Source organism: Amblyraja radiata, chromosome 1, assembly GCF_010909765.2.
Source record: "Amblyraja radiata isolate CabotCenter1 chromosome 1, sAmbRad1.1.pri, whole genome shotgun sequence".
In the NCBI taxonomy this organism is placed as follows: Eukaryota; Metazoa; Chordata; class Chondrichthyes; order Rajiformes; family Rajidae; genus Amblyraja; species Amblyraja radiata.
Genome location: NC_045956.1, coordinates 191,754,063 through 191,772,479, shown reverse-complemented (window position 1 = coordinate 191,772,479; position 18,417 = coordinate 191,754,063). Strand labels below are relative to the sequence as shown.

General features: G+C 42.1%; 3 protein-coding genes across 3 annotated transcripts in view; 1 reads left to right on the top strand and 2 right to left on the bottom strand.

The window, feature by feature from the left end:
* Positions 1-18,417, bottom strand: part of LOC116982908 (zinc finger protein 229-like) — a 968,520-nt gene that overhangs the window by 828,473 nt on the left and 121,630 nt on the right. The gene's annotated exons all lie outside the window — the stretch shown is intronic.
* The window catches only part of LOC116983098 (gastrula zinc finger protein XlCGF49.1-like), a gene marked incomplete at its 5' end in the record, with an annotated part of 145,233 nt that overhangs the window by 100,808 nt on the left and 26,008 nt on the right, over positions 1-18,417 (bottom strand). The gene's annotated exons all lie outside the window — the stretch shown is intronic.
* On the top strand, positions 707-7,020 carry LOC116983080 (52 kDa repressor of the inhibitor of the protein kinase-like). Its single transcript, XM_033036653.1, has 4 exons — positions 707-822; positions 1,655-1,923; positions 3,033-3,178; positions 6,889-7,020. The coding sequence occupies exons 1-4, from the start codon at positions 713-715 to the stop codon at positions 6,901-6,903; spliced, it is 540 nt and encodes a 179-aa protein (XP_032892544.1). The 5' UTR covers positions 707-712; the 3' UTR covers positions 6,904-7,020.

Sequence of the window (18,417 nt, the reverse complement as noted above, 5' to 3'; positions counted from 1 at the left end):
CCGGACTTCTTCTCGGGCTCCCCTTCTTCTCCCTTGGTTATGTTTCCTACTGGATAGGTTCTCCTCAGCCTTTCTCCTTCTGCCCTGAACAGGTTAAGCAATTCTAATTCCTTCTCCCTTTTCTTTTCCCGTGTCTCTGTTTTATCTCTGGGTCTGTGGTTCTTAATCAATACTTCCATTTCATCGCATGTTTATATCAAAAGTACCTTCCCTGGGCCATTTTGTGTTCAATTTCGCTGTTCTTTTCTCCCATTTCTCAGAGCTCTTTTTAACCTCCTCTTTGGCTACTAGAAATGTTTTACTTAATATCTCAACGGCGGTCAGTTTACTCATGGTGGTTGTCTTGTCCTGTTAAATGCACATTGTTAATTAATACAGTTTCAGTCCTTACACTATTCTTGTTGCTATTCTACTTTCTGCTGTTCTACAATACTTTATGACAGTGTACACTATTTTGTTACCCACTTACCTTAAATTTGTATTTTGCCCGTATGACCCCTCTCAGGGTGGTGTCCACAGAATACCAGCCTCGTCCGTGCAAACCCTGAACTTCTCAGGGTGGTAACCACGAGGTCTTAATACACTCTTAATACCAAAGATCATAGAGGAGCAAGATAGACCACTCCTCGAAAAACGGGTAGTATGACGTATGTGATTGTCGACGCCATTTTTTGAGGCATTTTATTGGGTAAGATCTTTGTATTGGGCTGTAATGGCGTCCTCATCTAAATGTTCATCTCACTGCTCTGCTATCAATTGTTCTAATCGTAAATCTAAACGACCAGAGCTGTCATTCTTTAGGTTCCCCGATAAAAAAGAAAGGTAAGAAAATATTATTATTATCTTTTGTCGATATTCTGTCGTGAAAATGTTATTTTCTGTTCTCCCATCAACGGTCATTGGGAAATTAGGTTTGTCGGTACATTAGAAAGTTAGTATACTTATTTTTAATAGATCTTTAATTACCACAATAATAAAGACAATTTTAACACTTCTGTACGTTTTTGGTTTTGTTCTTGTAAGGGATTGGTCTCCAAAATATGGCCCGCGGGACACATTAGGCCCAGTGACCACGAGATTTTTCGAGCTCAGACTCGAGTCCGAGAACGCGGCGGCTGTTACCCGTTATATCCCTCGAATTGTCGGGACATCACAAGCAAAGATCACAAGCCCGCCGTGAAGAAGGGTGCAATCAAAGATTATACAATTCTGCTCTTCTCCCTCTCCCCCCTTCTCCCCCTCCCCCCTTCTCCCTCTCCCCTTCTCCCCTTCTCCCTCTTCTCCTTCTCCCCTTCTCCCTCTCCCCTTCTCCCTCTCCCCTTCTCCCCTTCTCCCTCTCCCCTCTCGATCCCTCTCCCTTCTCTCGATCCCTCTCTCCCCTCTCTTCTCTCGATCCCTCTCTCCCCTCTCTTCTCTCGATCCCTCTCTCCCCTTTCTTCTCTCGATGGTCTTTGTAAGAAGATTTTAATAAACTCTTCAACATTTAAGGTAAATTGACATATTAGAGGCAAAAAGCATCGTCAATATACAGGTCTCTCCACACAACTGAAAACAATTGCACTTAAGTGATATGTCATCCATTGTGCAGGCATGTAGTTATGATCATTTTTTTTTCTTATTAGTTAATCCTAAATGATATCTCCTGTAATTTCAGATGTCAACGGTGGGTCCAGAATACTCGTCGACAAGATCTCCTACACCGAACTACGGAGTACTTGTCAGCCAACTGTTGTCTTTGTTCTTTACACTTTGAACTTGACCAGTTTTCCAACAAGCAGACCAAGAACAGGCTAAATTGGAATGCAGTTCCAACGCTCTTCGACATTCCTAACCCGCCGAAACGTCTGTCTTCCCAACGCAGGTTACTCAAGAGGACGAATGAGAACCTCCCATCCTCACCAACGCCTTTAAAACAGCAAAGAGGCAAGTAATTTTCTCCTTTTTAAAATAAATTGTATCCAAACTGATATGATTGCTGATGGTCAATATGTAATGGCATGTATGGTACTTTAATTTTCATTTGTGAAATGTTCACAAAACTATAATCACACATAAGACTACACAGTGTGGCTGGTGGAATGCGTACTAGTATTTAATTCAAGTAAGAACATCCATTTAAAACTTCCTCAAGCATAATTATTACAACATTTAAATTGATTTAATTTATAAAAAATCTACAAAAATATCAAGATCATGATTTTCTTCTGGTAGATTGAAATTGGTGCATCACATATATTTTTAATTATAACTAGACCAAGTGCAGACCCGTTGTGTCTGTTCCCCCAACGTGCGGTTGTGGGCGGGGCGGCACGCAGCGTCACGCACACTAACTATCGCCCCCCCCCTCCCCCTCTCGCACTCACGCTAATTACCCCCTTGATATTAAATTAATATGATTAATTTGCTCCTTTTACCCCATAACCACCCTATCTACTGAAGCATAGCCCCCAACTTGCAGTCACATCAAGAGAGGGGCGGGGGGCGGTTGGGGGTAGAGAGTGAGGGCAGAGAGAGAAGGGGCAGAGACAGAGAGAGAGACAGAGACACAGAGAGAGGGGCAAGAGGGATAGGGGGTGGAGAGGAGGATAAGAGGGAGGGTGGGTGAGGGGGGAAAGGTGGGGGAGATGGGGAGGAGAGAGAGAGGGGGAGAGAGAGGGGCTGCTGAGAGGGGGGTGAGGTGGGGAGCAGGGAGGGGGGAGGGTGGAGGGTAGGGGGTGTGGAGGGGAGGGGGTTTAGGGGAGGGAGGGTGGGGGAGGGGAGAGAGGGGGGAGAGGCGAGGGGGGTGGAGAGGAAAGGGGGGGATAGAGGAAAGGGGGGGGAGAACCTCGGCACACATGCGGCGGAGGGGGGCTCTGAGCGAGACGGCCGTAGGTGGCGGCGTTCTCTCGGAAATCGCAGCACAGATGGCAAAAACCAGTCAAGAACAGACTTTCAGTAGTAGATGATGATTTATTCACATGTATATGATTAATCTTTTTAATTAGTATGCTTGCCATTTCATTCCCCCTTTTTCTTTTTTCTTGTATTGGCAGTGCCACACAACATACAGGCAGAACATTCTTACTGCTCAGCTGCAGACAAAGTTCCGCGGGAAGAACCCAGCAGTGTCTCTACAACTCCTGAAACACCTGATCTTCAAATCACACCAAATGTAAATGACAGCAGAGCTCTGAAGAAGGAAAGACAGCGTACTTTCCGCCTCAAAAAAAAAGTACAACTGATCAAATTATCAATGGGAAAGAATACTACAGAAAGTAAGACAATCAGTGACTTGATCAGAGGGGCTGGTGAATTTTTACAAGAACCAGCACTGTATTTCTTTGCGTCGCAGTTGCGTAATGCGTCTGGACGTAGAAGTGCAAGAGGAAGACGATGGAGTTATTCAGACAAGGTAGTTGCCTTGTCCCTCTACCACCAGAGTCCCCGAGCATATCAGTTCTGCCAGTGCATTTTCACACTTCCATCAATCTCATCACTACGTAGGTGGTTGTGCAATATTGAAGTGCGGCCTGGGTTTCCCCCTAAGATCTTTGAACTTTTGAAAGACAGGGTTGCGGGGATGTCAGAGGGAGATACATTATGTGTAGTCTCCTTTGACGAAATGAGTTTACGTGCAAGCCTCTCTTACAATATTACTGAGGATTCAGTTGAGGGCTTTGAGGACTTTGGATCTCTAGGGAAGACGTCAAGGCCTGCCAACCATGCTCTTGTTTTCATGGTTAGAGGCTTGATGGGGAAATGGAAGCAACCTGTAGGTTACTTTCTTTCACGGGACTGCACAAAGGCTGACAAACTGAAAACATTACTCAATGAATGTTTACAGAAGGTTAAGGCTATTGGACTACAGCCTAAGGCCGTTGTTTGTGACCAAGGCCCAAGCAATGTTCGACTATACTCCAACTTGGGTGTGACGGAAGAACATCCTTTCTTCGTCCACGGGGGAACCAATATCTATTGCATGCATGACCCACCCCACTTGTTGAAAAACACTCGATCAAATTTGGAGAAATATGTTTTTGAGGTCAAAGGAGAGGATGGCATAAAAAAACATATCAAATGGGCACATATTTACGCATTTTATGAGCATGATTCACAGTTGCCCATTAGAAAAGCCCATAAATTAACCAGAGGCCATTTTGTTTTAAACAGCTTCTCTAAAATGAGAGTCAACAAGGCTGCGCAGGTGCTTAGCCATTCAGTAGCAGCAGGTGTCTACACCTATGCAACTCTTGGAAAGTTACCTGGGGAGGCTGTTTATACGGCAGAGTTTATTGACATGGTTGATGGACTTTTTGACTCCTTTAACAGCAGGTTTTACACGGACGCCAAAAAGTTAAGGAGGCCTATGTCTGAAACGTCTGCACATAAGTCATTCTTTGAATCATGCTTGACTGTACTCAAAAGCCTGACAGTGCTTGGAGCTAAACATGTGTTGTTTGTCAAGGGATGGCGGCTTGCAATTTCTTGCATTTCACAACTGTGGCAGCACATCAAGGAAAGCACAGACGCCCGTTTTATGTTCACATCCAGGATCAATCAGGATGTAGTGGAGAATTTGTTCTCCACTATTCGGCGAAAGGGCGGATTCAGAGAAAATCCATCTGCAAAGGAATTTTGATGTGCTTTTCGGATGGTTATGGTGGCTGAACTGATCAAGCCATCTGTGAGTGCAAACTGTTCCCCCGACTCAGACACATTTATCTTGACATTGCAAACACTAACAAAAAACAGAGTCAAAAAACCATCTCCATCTATCTCTCATACAAATAAAACTAAACAGCACAATGCAGTCTGCAGCATTTCAATTGATCTCCCTGAAGAAAATACACTAGCTTACATCGCAGGTCACATCTGTCACAGGATCATTACTTCACACGAACTGTCGTCAAAATGCATCAGGTGCAGAGAAGTTCTCTTACGAACTGATACCACTTTAGTTGATCCTGCACTCGTATTCATTCACCATAAAGCCTATGACACATTAACGTCTGACTTTGGCTCATTGATGGTGCCTTCGGAATACTTTCTTGGGTTCTGTGAAGTGTGCGAGCAAGTGTTCCGCACAGAATTTGATGATGTTAACATGACCAGGGATAACATTTCTCATCTAATAAACACAGCAATACATAACACACAGCAATACAAAGACATGAACTTGTGCTGCAATAGTCAAGGTTAGAATTGTAGCTATCTTTGTGAGTATCCACATGCACTATGGACTCAAATTCAAGAATAGAAAAATGCATGACTTGACTGTTAAAAGGAGATGTAAAAAACTTCAAAAAGTGGGACATACGTAAAGTGCATAATTTTCGAAAATTATGTATTTGAAGTCATACTATTCAAGTTCAAGTGAGTTTATTGTCATGAGTCCCTGATGGTACAATGAAATTCTTGCTTTGCTTCAGCACAAGAGAACATAGTAGGCATTGAATACAAAACAGATCTGTGTGTCCATACACCATTATATAAATATATACACACATGAATAAATAAACTGATAAAGTGCAAATAACAGATAATGGGCTATTAATGTTCAGAGTTTTGTCAGAGCCAAGTTGAATAGCATGATGGCTGTGAGGAAGTTGCTATCCCTGAACCCGGTCGTTGCAGTCTTCAGGCTCCTGTACCTTCTACCTGAAGGTAGCAGGGAGATGAGTGTGTGGCCAGGATGGTGTGGGTCCTTGATGATACTGCCAGCCTTTTTGAGGCAGCTGCTGCGATAGATCCCCTCGATGAACGGGAGGTAAGAGCCGATGATGGACTGGGCAGTGTTTACTACTTTTTGTAGTCTTCCTCTCCTGGGCGCTCAAGTTGCGTAACCAAGCCACGATGCAACCGGTCAGCATGCTCTCTACTGTGCACCTGTAGAAGTTAGAGAGAGTCCTCATTGACAAAGCAGAGTGGAGGGCCAGCGAGATTGCGTCCACCATTGATCTGTTGTGGCGGTAAGCGAACTGCAGTGGGTCTAGGTTTTTAATGCCCTTTTGAAGCAGGTGGGAACCTCAGACCTCGGAAGTGAGAGATTGCAAATGTCCGTAAAAACTCCGGCCAGTTGGTCCGCACAGGTTGTTTATCTACGTAGTTGAAAATTTTGATTGTTACCCATACAAAATCGTGCCAATGACGATTTATTTAACTATATTACTAAAACTAATATCTTGGCTGCTCTTGTCTTTCTGTTTCTTGATTTCCGAGTGAACGCCGCCACTTACGGCTGTAATTTTTGGCCAGCTCACTCAGAGTCCCAGGGGGAGGGACTATAAAACCGGGAAGTGTTGTGCCTCACGCAGTCTCTGCAAGACAGAGGAAGTGAGAGGGTCACGGCTCTCTGAGCGGCGAATAACACTGAACGCACGTCTACTCCATGGCGAGCCCCCTTGATGTGGTTGCAAAGTGTTTGCCAAATTGTCTTGGCTTTTAAAGACTCTTCAGAAAATGTGTTGGATGCTTGCAAAGTGTTTGCCAAATTGTCTTGGCTTTTAAAGACTCTTCTGAAAATGTGTTGGCTGCTTGCAAAGTGTTGGACTAATTGGCTTGGCTATTAAAATCGTCGCAACAGTATGCGGATGGATAAGGCGGCAATGTGGTGCTGAGTGCGTCATTTCCGGTTCGTGGCAAGATGGCGCTGACTGCAGAAGGCACCGAGTGAAGACACCGCTGAATAATTCAAGAGAGCTGACTACTCTGTCAATGGTGAGTGTGATTGTTGGACGTTATTTAAAGCACGTATTTGCTTCAACAGCAGCAGACTCTAAAGGAGGCTTTAAACATTTGAGTGAGTCTGTGTGTGTGTGTATAGATGTGTGTGTGAGTCTGTGTGTTTGTATATATGCGTGCTTATATAAAAGTGTGCTTCATTGAATGATGACCTGAGATAAATTATCAGATTTTATTGGTTAAAGTCTGACCGCTGAATCTCTCTATATTTAAATTGTCTCTTTTTTTTTCAACAATAAAGAGACATAAAGACGCAGTGAGCAGCAACAAGAGGCACAGCAAGAAAGAATTATTCTCATCTTTGACATTTAAAATGTTCTTATATTTTAAGCGATTCACATGTTAAACTGTAATAAATCATTTTTCAACTTTTCAATTTTTCAACTTTTCATGCCTGCGTGTTCTTCATCACAATGGGAACATAATGGGCAGGAATGGATACTCTGTGGGAGTGTCTTGCTTCTGCCCAAAGATAGGATCTTCGCTTCGGCCTCTGCAGGGAATTCCATAAATTCACAAATTTCTCTTGCGGCAAAAAAATCCAGAAGATTAGTCAAACATGATTTCCCTTTCATAAATCCATGTTGACTTGGACAGATCCTTTTACTGCTATCCAAATGCCCCATTATTGCATCTTTAATAATTGACTCCAGCATCTTTCATACCACCAAAGTCGGGCTAACTGGTCTGTAATTTCCCGTTTTCTCTCACGCTCCTTTCTTAAAAAGTGGGATAGCATTAGCTATCCTCCAATCCACAGGAGCTGATCGTAAATCTATTGATGTGTATATATGCATGTATGTGTATATATGCATGTATATGTGTGTATATATATATATGTTTATATATGTATGCATATAAATGTATCAATATGTATGTGCATTTGTATGTGTGCATATGTATGTGTATGTATGTGTGTATATATGTGTGTATAAATATATATATATGCATATATTTATTATCAAAATATAATTATATATATAATTGCCTTTATGGTTTATGTACATCATCTTACTAGACAAATTAATTATTAGTGATGATTTAAATCAAAGTTGCTTCTGATACATGAGAATAAACTTTATTATCTCTAACTTGCCTCTCACACAGACACACATTCATATAAATATATTAAATATATATATGTTAAATTTAATTTTGTGCAGCGTGTGTTAAAGCAATACAAGGGAAACTGCACAATACAATGCAAGGGAAACTACGCAAAGGAGGGGGCTGCTCCCGCTACAAGATACTCAAGGATCTTTGCTTTGGATCAAAGATTATAGAGGAGCTCTATAATCTTTGCTTTGGATCACAGCGGGTGGCATACCGGAAGTCGCGTGTCGCATTAAGAAATGGCGGCCGTGACGTTCCGTCACGTACTACACGTCAGTCCATTGGATTTCGGAGGAGTGGTCTATCTTGTTCCTCTATGATCTTTGCTTAATACTATCACATTACTTTCTTATCACAACTATTATTACTCACCACACAGCACAGCCTTCTTGGACAACCCTCCAGGTCTCTTTTTTAAGACAATTTAGTGCCAGATTTGTTGGGTAGGAGAGGCCCTCTTGATCACCCAGACACTTCTGTGTCCCCAGTGGTCCCCGTATCAACAGGTTACTAGTCCAAATTTTTAGCGGAAAACCGCTTACCTTTTCTGCGGTGGCCACCCTTTTCCTGTTGATCCGGGGAACCCCGTGGGGCGAGGAAGCGCCCTTGGCTGGTTGTCTTCTGTTGAACGGACCTCTTTCCTACCCTGCTCGCTGCGCCAGTTTTGTCGTGGTTTAGAGACTTAAAGTTGGATAAGATGACAAAGACACGGAGAATTCTTCAAGAAAACGAAAAGCCTTTAATTTGCACACAAATCTGGACCTGGAACATTCAAAGATACCACAGCTTGGCCACTCTCCAAATGTTCTCTGATCTATCCTTTCATGCAGCGTTTTATTATAATTTCAGTTCTTATCTTTGGCTGCTTAGAATGCATGTGTTTACTAACTTTAACCTCTTACTGTCCTTGCCTTTTATCTCCAATCTCTGAGTTACCATAATGTTCTAAACTGGAGCAAAAATAAACTAAGCAATAACATGTTTTTGGGCCTTGACTTCTGAGCACACAAAAGTAGCTGACATCTGCGAGCTTTACTAAATGTTTTATGCATATTGGTTATATGTCTACACACAAAGATGCAAATGGTGCAGAAAGTAAAAGTGAGAAGTAACCTTTTACATTTTCTATATTACTTCTATATAGTCTTCTATACCACCTGACAACTAACATTCATTTTGTGAACACAAACTTTTTAAAACGGAGAGGCAAACAATTGGGCAGCAGCCATCCGACAACCAAAATTCATTTTGTGAACACAAACTTTTTAAAAAGGCGAGGTGAACAATTGGGCAGCAGCCACCCGACAACCAAAATTCAATTTGTGAACACCAATTTTTTTAAAAGGCGAGGGGAACAATTGGGCAGCACATCGGAGAATCAAACTTCATTTTGTGAACACAAACTCTTTTAAAAGGCGAGGCAAACAATTGAGCAGCAGCCACCTGACAATCACAATTCATTTTGTGAACACGGACGTTTTAAAAAGGCGAGGCAAACAATTGGGCAGCAGCCACCTGACAACCAAAATTCATTTTGTGAACACAAACTTTTAAAAACTGCGAGGCAAACAATTGGGCAGCAGCCACTCTACAAACCAAAATCAGGCAACGCCATTGTAGTGGGAGACTCCATTTTTCAAGTTCAAGTTCAGGTGAGTTTATTGTCATGTGTGCCTGATAGGACAATGAAATTCTTGCTTTGCTTCAGCACACTGAACATAGTAGGCATTTACTACAAAACAGATCAATGTGTCCATATACTATAATATAAATATATACACACATGAATAAATGTGAGATGTACGGACAGGGGTTTCTGCAGCAACAAACGGGATTCGAGGATGGTGTGCTGCCCACCTGGTGCCAGGATCCAGGATGTCACGGACAGAGTGCAGAAAATTCTCAAGGGCGAAGGTGAACAGCCGGCAGTGGTAGTGCACGTCGGCACAAACGATGTCGGAAAGAAGGGGATGAATATTCTGCAGCGTGACTTTAGAGAGCTTGGAAAAATGCTGAAAAGCAGGACCTCCAGGGTTGTTATCTCCGATTTGCTTCCAGTTCCTCGTGCTGGCGAGAGCAGGAACGGGGAGATACGGGACCTGAATGTGTGGCTGAGGAACTGGTGCACGGGGCAGGGATTTCGATTCTTAGATCACTGGGATCTGTTTTGGAGTGAGGGGGAACTGTACAAAAGGGACGGATTGCATCTTAACAGGTGGGGGACCAGCATTCTGGTAGGCAGGTTTGCCACTGCTACACGGGTGGTTTTAAACTGAATAAGGGGGGTGGGGTGTCAAATGGGATAGTCAAGGATGGAGTTAAACGGAAAGGGTTTCTTAAATGTGTGAGCAGAGAGACAGAGGGGTGTAAAATGAGGGTAGAAGCAATAAGTAGCAAGGTAAAAAGTAAAAGTGGCAGGCTGACAAAGCCAGGGCAAAAATCAAAAAGGGCCACTTTTCAACATGATTGTATAAGGGGTAAGAGTGTTGTAAAAACAAGCCGGAAGGCTTTGTGTCTCAATGCAAGGAGCATTCGTAATAAGGTGGATGAGTTGAATGTGCAGATAGCTATTAATGACTATGATATAGTTGGGATCACGGAGACATGGCACCAGGGTGACCTGGGTGGTGAACATCCAGGGATATTCAATATTCAGGAGGGATAGACAGAAAGGAAAAGGAGGTGGGGTAGCGTTGCTGGTTAGAGAGGAGATTAACGCAATGGAAAGGAAGGACATTAGCTTGGAGGATGTGGAATCGATATGGGTAGAGCTGCAAAACACTAAGGGGCAGAAAACGCTAGTGGGAGTTGTGTACAGGCCACTTAACAGTAGTAGTAGAGTTGGGGATGGCATCAAACAGAAAATTAGAAATGCGTGCAACAAAGGTAAAACAGTTATAATGGGTGACTTCAACCTACATATAGATTGGGTGAATCAAATTGGCAGGGGTGCTGAGGAACAGGATTTCTTGGAATGTATGCGGGATAGTTTTCTAAACCAACATGTAGAGGAACCACCGAGAGAGCAGGCTATTCTAGACTGGGCATTGAGTAATGAGGAAGGGTTAGTTAGCAGTCTTGTTGTGCGTGGCCCCTTGGGCAAGAGTGACCATAATATGGTTGAGTTCTTCATTAGGCTGGAGAGTGACATCAATAATTCAGAAACAAGGGTTCTGAACTTAAAGAAAGGTAGCTTTGAGGGTATGAGACGTGAATTGGCCAAGATAGGCTGGCAATTGATTCTTAAAGGGTTGACGGTGGATATGCAATGAAAGGCATTTATTTATTTATTTAAAAAAAATTATTTATTAGAAGTAGACATATTATACAATGTAGTTACATATTATAGTAGAAAAAAAACTTTTCATATACATCAGTCATACATTATTAAAATTTTCCATTATCAATTACTTCTGCTTCTAGTATTTTTATTTTTTATAGAAAGCGAGAAAAAGAGAGGGTAGAAAGTTACAAATAAAAAAGAAAGCAAAAAAAAAAACACAACAGAAAAACAAGGGAGGTGGAATGGGTTACCTGTGATACATCAATGGAGATAGGTTCGTAGGTTATAAAGTATAGAGTATAGTTTTTCATCTGTTCCTGAGTTCAAGTTTCAGCTGGGTCCTCGTGCTGTGCCAGTCTATCCCTTCAGATAGTTAATGAATGGAGCCCAAATTTTATGGAAAAGATCTTGTTTGTCCATTAAGACAAGTCTAATTCTTTCTAAGTATAGGGTCTCCGACATTTCCGTAATCCACATTTTGATTGTGGGGGTTGTAGGGCCTTTCCAAAATTTTAATATTAATTTTTTCCCGGTTATTATACTGTAATTGAGGAAGTTTCTTTGGTTTGTTGTGAGTGTTAAGCTTTGTTCTGATATTCCAAGTATTATTAATTTTGTGTCTGGGTCCAGTTTTGTATTAATAACTTTTGAAGTTATTTCAAAAATATCTGTCCAGAAATGTTTAAGTTTTATACAGTTTGCAAAAGTATGTGTTAAATTAGCCTCTAAATGCAGACATTTATCACAAATAGGAGAGATTTGTGGGAAGATTCTATTTAGTTTTATTTTAGAGAAGTGTAGTCTATGTAAGACCTTGAATTGTATTAAAATATGTCTGGCATTTAATGAACATTGATGTATTTGTTGTAAACTTTCGTCCCACATATCTTTCGTGATAGGATGACCTATTTCAATTTCCCATTTGTATCTATGTAGTTCGGTCGGTGGTACCTCGTTATTTAGTAGGGTGTTATAAATATAAGCTATTAGTTTTTCAGTATTAGGATGCTTGTTCAGACACTCATCAAGAATTTCTGATTCCCTATTCCTGTAAACTTGTGTATTAGATTTAACATAATCTCTAATTTGTAGATATCTGAAAAAATTATTTGAGTGCAGTCCATAATTCAGTTGTAACTCTTGAAATGAAAGAAAAGTACCTTTCCCATAAAGATGTCCTATATTTTTGATTCCATGATTTTTCCATTGTGTGAAACCTTTGTCCATAAAGGATGATTTGAACAAAGGATTATTTACAATGGGAAGGCAGAGTGGTATATTATTCAATTTTAAATCTTTTTTTATTTGTTTCCAAATTCGTATTCCACTATGTATTATGGGGTTTTCTTTATAGGTTTTTTTGTGCTGTTTTGTGGGGGCAAATATGATCGGTCCAATTTCAAAAGGTAGACAGTCTTCCTTTCCATCATTAGCCAATCTGGTTGTTGGTCCATTTCTTCCAGCCAAAAATTCATGTTTTTAATATGGACTGCCCAAAAATAAAATAAGAAATTTGGCAAAGCCAGACCTCCATTTATCTTTGATTTACATAAATGTTTTTTACTTATTCTATGATTCTTATAATCCCAGACAAAACTTGTAACAATGGAGTCGACTTTTTTGAAAAAAGTTTTTGGGATATATATCGGAATTAATTGAAGTAGGTACAGTACTTGCGGTAAAAAAATCATTTTTATAGCATTAATTCTCCCAAGCATTGAAATGGGGAGTGTTTTCCAGTATTGAATATTCTTATGTAGTTTATTCAGTAAGGGTGGGAAATCTAGTTTAAATAAAGAGGTATATGTCTTAGTTACCCAGATTCCTAAGTATTTAAATTTATCTTTAACTATTTTAAAAGGGGATTGTTGTATTGTATGTAAATTGAATTTTGTTATTGGCATGATTTCGCTTTTATTCCAATTGATTCTATATCCCGAAAACTGACCAAATTGAGTTATTAGATTTAATAGGTTTGGAATACTAGTTTTTAATTTTGTAATATATATATTAGTATATCATCTGCATATAAGGAGATTTTATTCCTTGTGTCTCTAGTATTGTATCCAAATATTCCTGGATGGTTTCTAACGCTTTCTGCTAGGGGTTCGATTGCAAGAGCAAATAATAGTGGGGATAGTGAGCATCCTTGTCTACAGCCTCTAGAGAGATTAAATTTAGTTGATAAAATTTTGTTTGTTAATATTCTAGCTGTTGGGTTAGAATATAACAATTTAACCCATGTACAGTACTTCTCTCCTAGTTGAAATTTTTCCATCACCGAAAATAAATATGGCCATTCTACCTGGTCAAATGCTTTTTCAGCATCTAACGAGATAATTGTTAGCTCTGCGTTGGGGATTCTATTGGAGTATATAATATTAAATAATCTTCTCAGATTAAAAAATGAATACCGTTTGGGGATAAACCCTGTTTGGTCAGGATGTATTAATTTACTGATCACTAAGCTCAATCTATTAGATAGAATCTTAGTTAATATTTTCTGATCAGTATTTAAGAGGGCTATAGCTCTGTATGAACCTGGGTCTTCAAGATCCTTGTCCGTTTTTGGTATAAGTATGATTGTTGATTCATTTAGAGTTTCTGGGAGTTTCTGTTGAGTATAAGCATATTTGTACATTGTCTGTAGGCGTGGGGAAAGCAATTCATAATTTTTTTTATAAAATTCCGAATTTAGACCATCGGGTCCTGCCGACTTTCCGTTTTTTAAGGACTTTATTGATTCTTCAATGTCTTTCATCGTAATTTCAGCCCCTAGCAATTCTCTCTCTTTCTGATCTAGACCCGCAAACTTACAATTCTGTAAAAATGTTTCCATTCCCGTTGATTGATTCTTAAAGGGTTGACGGTGGATATGCAATGGAAGCCATTTAAAGATGGCATGGATGAACTACAACAATTGTTCATCCCAGTTTATAAAAAGAATAAATCAGGGAAGGTAGTGCATCCGTGGATAACAAGGGAAATCAGGGATAGTTTCTAAACAAAAGATGAAGCATACAAATTAGCCAGAAAAAGCAGCCTACCAGAGGACTGGGAGAAATTCAGAGTCCAGCAGAAGAGGACAAAGGGCTTAATTAGGAAAAGGAAAATAGATTATGAAAGAAAATTGGCAGGGAATATAAAACCTGACTGCAAATGTTTTTATAGATATGTGACGAGAAAAAGATTAGTTAAAACAAATGTAGGTCCCTTGCAGACAGAAACAGGTGAATTGATCATGGGGAACAGGACATGGCAGACCAATTGAATAACTACTTTGGTTCTGTCTTCACTAAGGAAGACTTAAATAATCTTCCGGAAATAGCAGGGGACCGGGGGTCAAATGAGATGGAGGAACTGAGTGAAATCCAGGTTAGCCGGGCAGTGGTGTTAGGTCAATTGAATGGATGAAAGGCCGAAAAATTCCCAGGGCCAGATAGGCTGCATCCCAGAGTACTTAAGGAAGTAGCCCCAGAAATAGTGGATGCATAAGTGATAATTTTTCAAAACTCTTTAGATTCTGGAGTAGTTCCTGAGGATTGGAGTGTAGCTAATGTAACCCCACTTTTTAAAAAGGGAGGGAGAGAGAAAACAGGGAATTTCAGACCAGTTAGTCTAACATCGGTAGTGGGGAAACTGCTAGAGTCAGTTATTAAAGATGGGATAGCAGCACATTTGGAAAGTGGTGAAATCATTGGACAAAGTCAGCATGGATTTATAAAAGGTAAATCATGTCTGACGAGCCTTATAGAATTTTTCGAGGATGTAACTAGTAGAGTGGATAAGGGAGAACCAGTGGGTGTATTATATCTGGACTTTCAGAAGGCTTTCGCCAAGGTCCCACATAAGAGATTAGTATACAAACTTAAAGCACACGGTATTGGGGGTTCAGTATTGACGTGGATAGAGAACTGGTTGGCAGACAGGAAGCAAAGAGTAGGAGTCAATGGGTCCTTTTCAGAATAGCAGGCAGTGACTAGTGGGTACCGCAAGGCTCAGTGCTGGGACCCCAGCTATTTACAATATATATTAATGATTTGGATGAAGGAATTGAATGCAACATCTCCAAGTTTGTGGATGACACGAAGCTGGGGGGCAGTGTTAGCTGTGAGGAGGATGCTAGGAGGCTGCAAGGTGACTTGGATAGGCTGGGTGAGTGAGCAAATGCTTGGCAGATGCAGTATAGTGTGGATAAATGTGAGGTTATCCACTTTGGTGGCAAAAACAGGAAAGTAGACTATTATCTGAATGGTGGCGGATTAGGAAAAGGGGAGATGCAACGAGACCTGGGTGTCATGGTACACCAGTCATTAAAAGTAGGCATGCAGGTGCAGCAGGCAGTGAAGAAAGCGAATGGTATGTTAGCATTCATAGCAAAAGGATTTTAGTATTGGAGCAGGGAGGTTCTACTGCCGTTGTACAGGGTATTGGTGAGACCACACCTGGAGTATTGCGTACAGTTTTGGTCTCCTAATCTGAGGAAAGACATTCTTGCTATAGAGGGAGTACAGAGAAGGTTCACCAGACTGATTCCTGGGATGTCAGGACTTTCATATGAAGAAAGACTGGATAGACTCGGCTTGTACTCTCTAGAATTTAGAAGAATGACGGGGGATCTTATAGAAACTTACAAAATTCTTAAGGGGTTGGACAGGCTAGATGCAGGAAGATTGTTCCCGATGTTGGGGAAGTCCAGAACCAGGGGTCACAGTTTAAGCATAAGGGGGAAATCTTTTAGGACCGAGATGAGAAAAAAAAATTTCACACAGAGAGTGGTGAATCTGTGGAATTCTCTGCCACAGAAGGTAGTTGAGTCCAGTTCAATGGCTATATTTAAGAGGGAGTTAGATGTGGCCCTTGTGGCTAAAGGTATCAAGGGGTATGGAGAGAAGGCAGGTACAGGATACTGAGTTGGATGGCGGTGCAGACTCGAAGGGCCGAATGGCTTACTCCTGCACCTATTTTCCATGTTTCTAATACATCTTAGCAAATCACAATAGCATCGAACATCACGTTTTACAAGAATGATGTCGGAAAGAAGGGGATGAATATTCTGCAGCGTGACTTTAGAGAGTTTGGAAAAATGGTGAAAAGCAGGACCTCCAGGGTTGTTATCTCCAGTTTGCTTCCAGTTCCTCGTGCTGGCGAGAGCAGGAATGGGGAGATACGGGACCTGAATGTGTGGCTGAGGAACTGGTGCACGGGGCTGGGATTTCGATTCTTAGATCACTGGGATCTGTTTTGGAATGAGGGGGAACTGTACAAAAGGGACAGATTGCATCTCAACAGGTGGGGGACCAGCATTCTGGCAGGCAGGTTTGCCACGGCTACACGGGTGGTTTTAAACTGAATAAGGGGGGTGGGGTGTCAAATGGGATAGTCAAGGATGGAGTTAAACGGAAAGGGTTTCTTAAATGTGTGAGCAGAGAGACAGAGGGGTGTAAAATGAGGGTAGAAGCAATAGATAGCAAGGTGAAAAGTAAAAGTGGCAGGCAGACAAAACCAGGGCAAAAATCAAAAACGGCCTCTTTTCAGCATAATTGTATAAGGTCTAAGAGTGTTGTTAAAAACAAGCCTGAAGGCTTTGTGGCTCAATGCAAGGAGCATTCGTAATAAGGTGGATGAGTTGAATGTGCAGATAGCTATTAATGACTATGATATAGTTGGGATTACGGAGACATGGCTCCAGGGTGACCAAGGCTGGGAGCTGAACATCCAGGGATATTCAATATTCAGGAGGGATAGACAGAAAGGGAAAGGATGTGGGGTAGCATTGCTGGTTAGAGAGGAGATTAACGCAATAGAAAGGAAGGACATTAGCTGACCTACCGGACGTGAGCACACAGTTAGCTGCAGACTCCGCCCAGGACAGGAAGGCTCTGCAGGAACGGAAGGGACGTCACGACCGCGGTGCCACAGGTGCTGTCGCCGAGGGAGGACGGACGGAGCCGCGGCTCGAGAGACTCGAGAGACTCGAGAGACTAACAGAGACTAACAGAGGCAAAGAGGTTTGCCACGCACTGCAAGGGAGCAGTGGACCAGACAGGAAGAGCAGAAGGAATTACCACTAGACAGCCAAACCAGTAGGTAATTTACGGCTGGGGTGAGTACTTTCCCATTTATAGGAGGTAGGATTATATAAATAAGGGGTGTATCAATACAGTAGGGGATTCTTAAATAGGACCAGTTAATTACTTATATAAGATGGGCGGTCAGGAGATGTGCCAATATTGCGAGATGTGGGAATTTGTCGACACCATTGATGTAGAAGATCCCTACAGCTGCAGTAAGTGTTTGAGGCTAGAGGAACTCGAGCTCCGCATTGATGAGCTGGAGACCCAACTTCATACGCTGCGGTACATCAGGGAGGGGGAGTATTACCTGGATGTTTTGTGCCAGGGGATGGTCACACCGACCAGTTTAACTAATTCAGTAGGCAGTGAGCAAGGAAAGGAAGGTGTGGCCATAAGCGAGGCAGGTAGGGGGAACCAGGAGGAGATGCGGCAGGAGCCACAGCCCTTGTCCCTGACGAGCATGACCGAGGCTCTTACTCAATGTAAGGACGGGATCAGGGGCTGTGGGAGGGATGAGCAACCTGGCTGCAGCACCGTGGATCAGGAGGCCATTCAAGAGGGGGGAGTTAGAAGAAATGCCGTAGTGATAGGGGATAGTATTATTCGGGGGGTAGATAAGGTTCTCTGCGGCCAGCAGAACATGTCCCGAAGGCTGTGTTGCCTACCCGGTGCTAGGGTTAAGGATATCTCTGCGATGCTGGAGAGAAATTTGCAGTGGGAGGGGGAGGATCCAGTGGTCGTGGTCCATGTGGGGACCAATGACATAGGAAGGACGAGGAAGGAGGATCTGCTGAAGGAGTTTGAGCAGTTAGGGAATAAATTAAAAAGCAGAACCTCGAGGGTACTGATCTCCGGATTGCTACCTGAGCCACGGGCCAAATCGGCGAGGGTACGTAAAATTAAAAAGCTAAATGCGTGGCTCAAAGACTGGTGTGGGAATAATGGGTTTGGTTTCTTGGGCCACTGGCACCAGTACTGGGACAGGGGGGATCTGTTCTGTAAGGACGGACTTCACCTGAACGGTGCTGGGACTGGGGTCCTGGCAAATCATATAACTAGGGCAGTAGAGAGGTCTTTAAACTAAGTAGCGGGGGGGAGGTATCAAGGGGGGTAATAACGGCAGGGGTAGAGGAAATAGAGCAGGGTATCAGTGGGGAAGCGGAAAGTCAAAATGTGACAGGAGACAGAATGTGTGAAGATAAAGCTCTAGATGTAAAAGGGGCA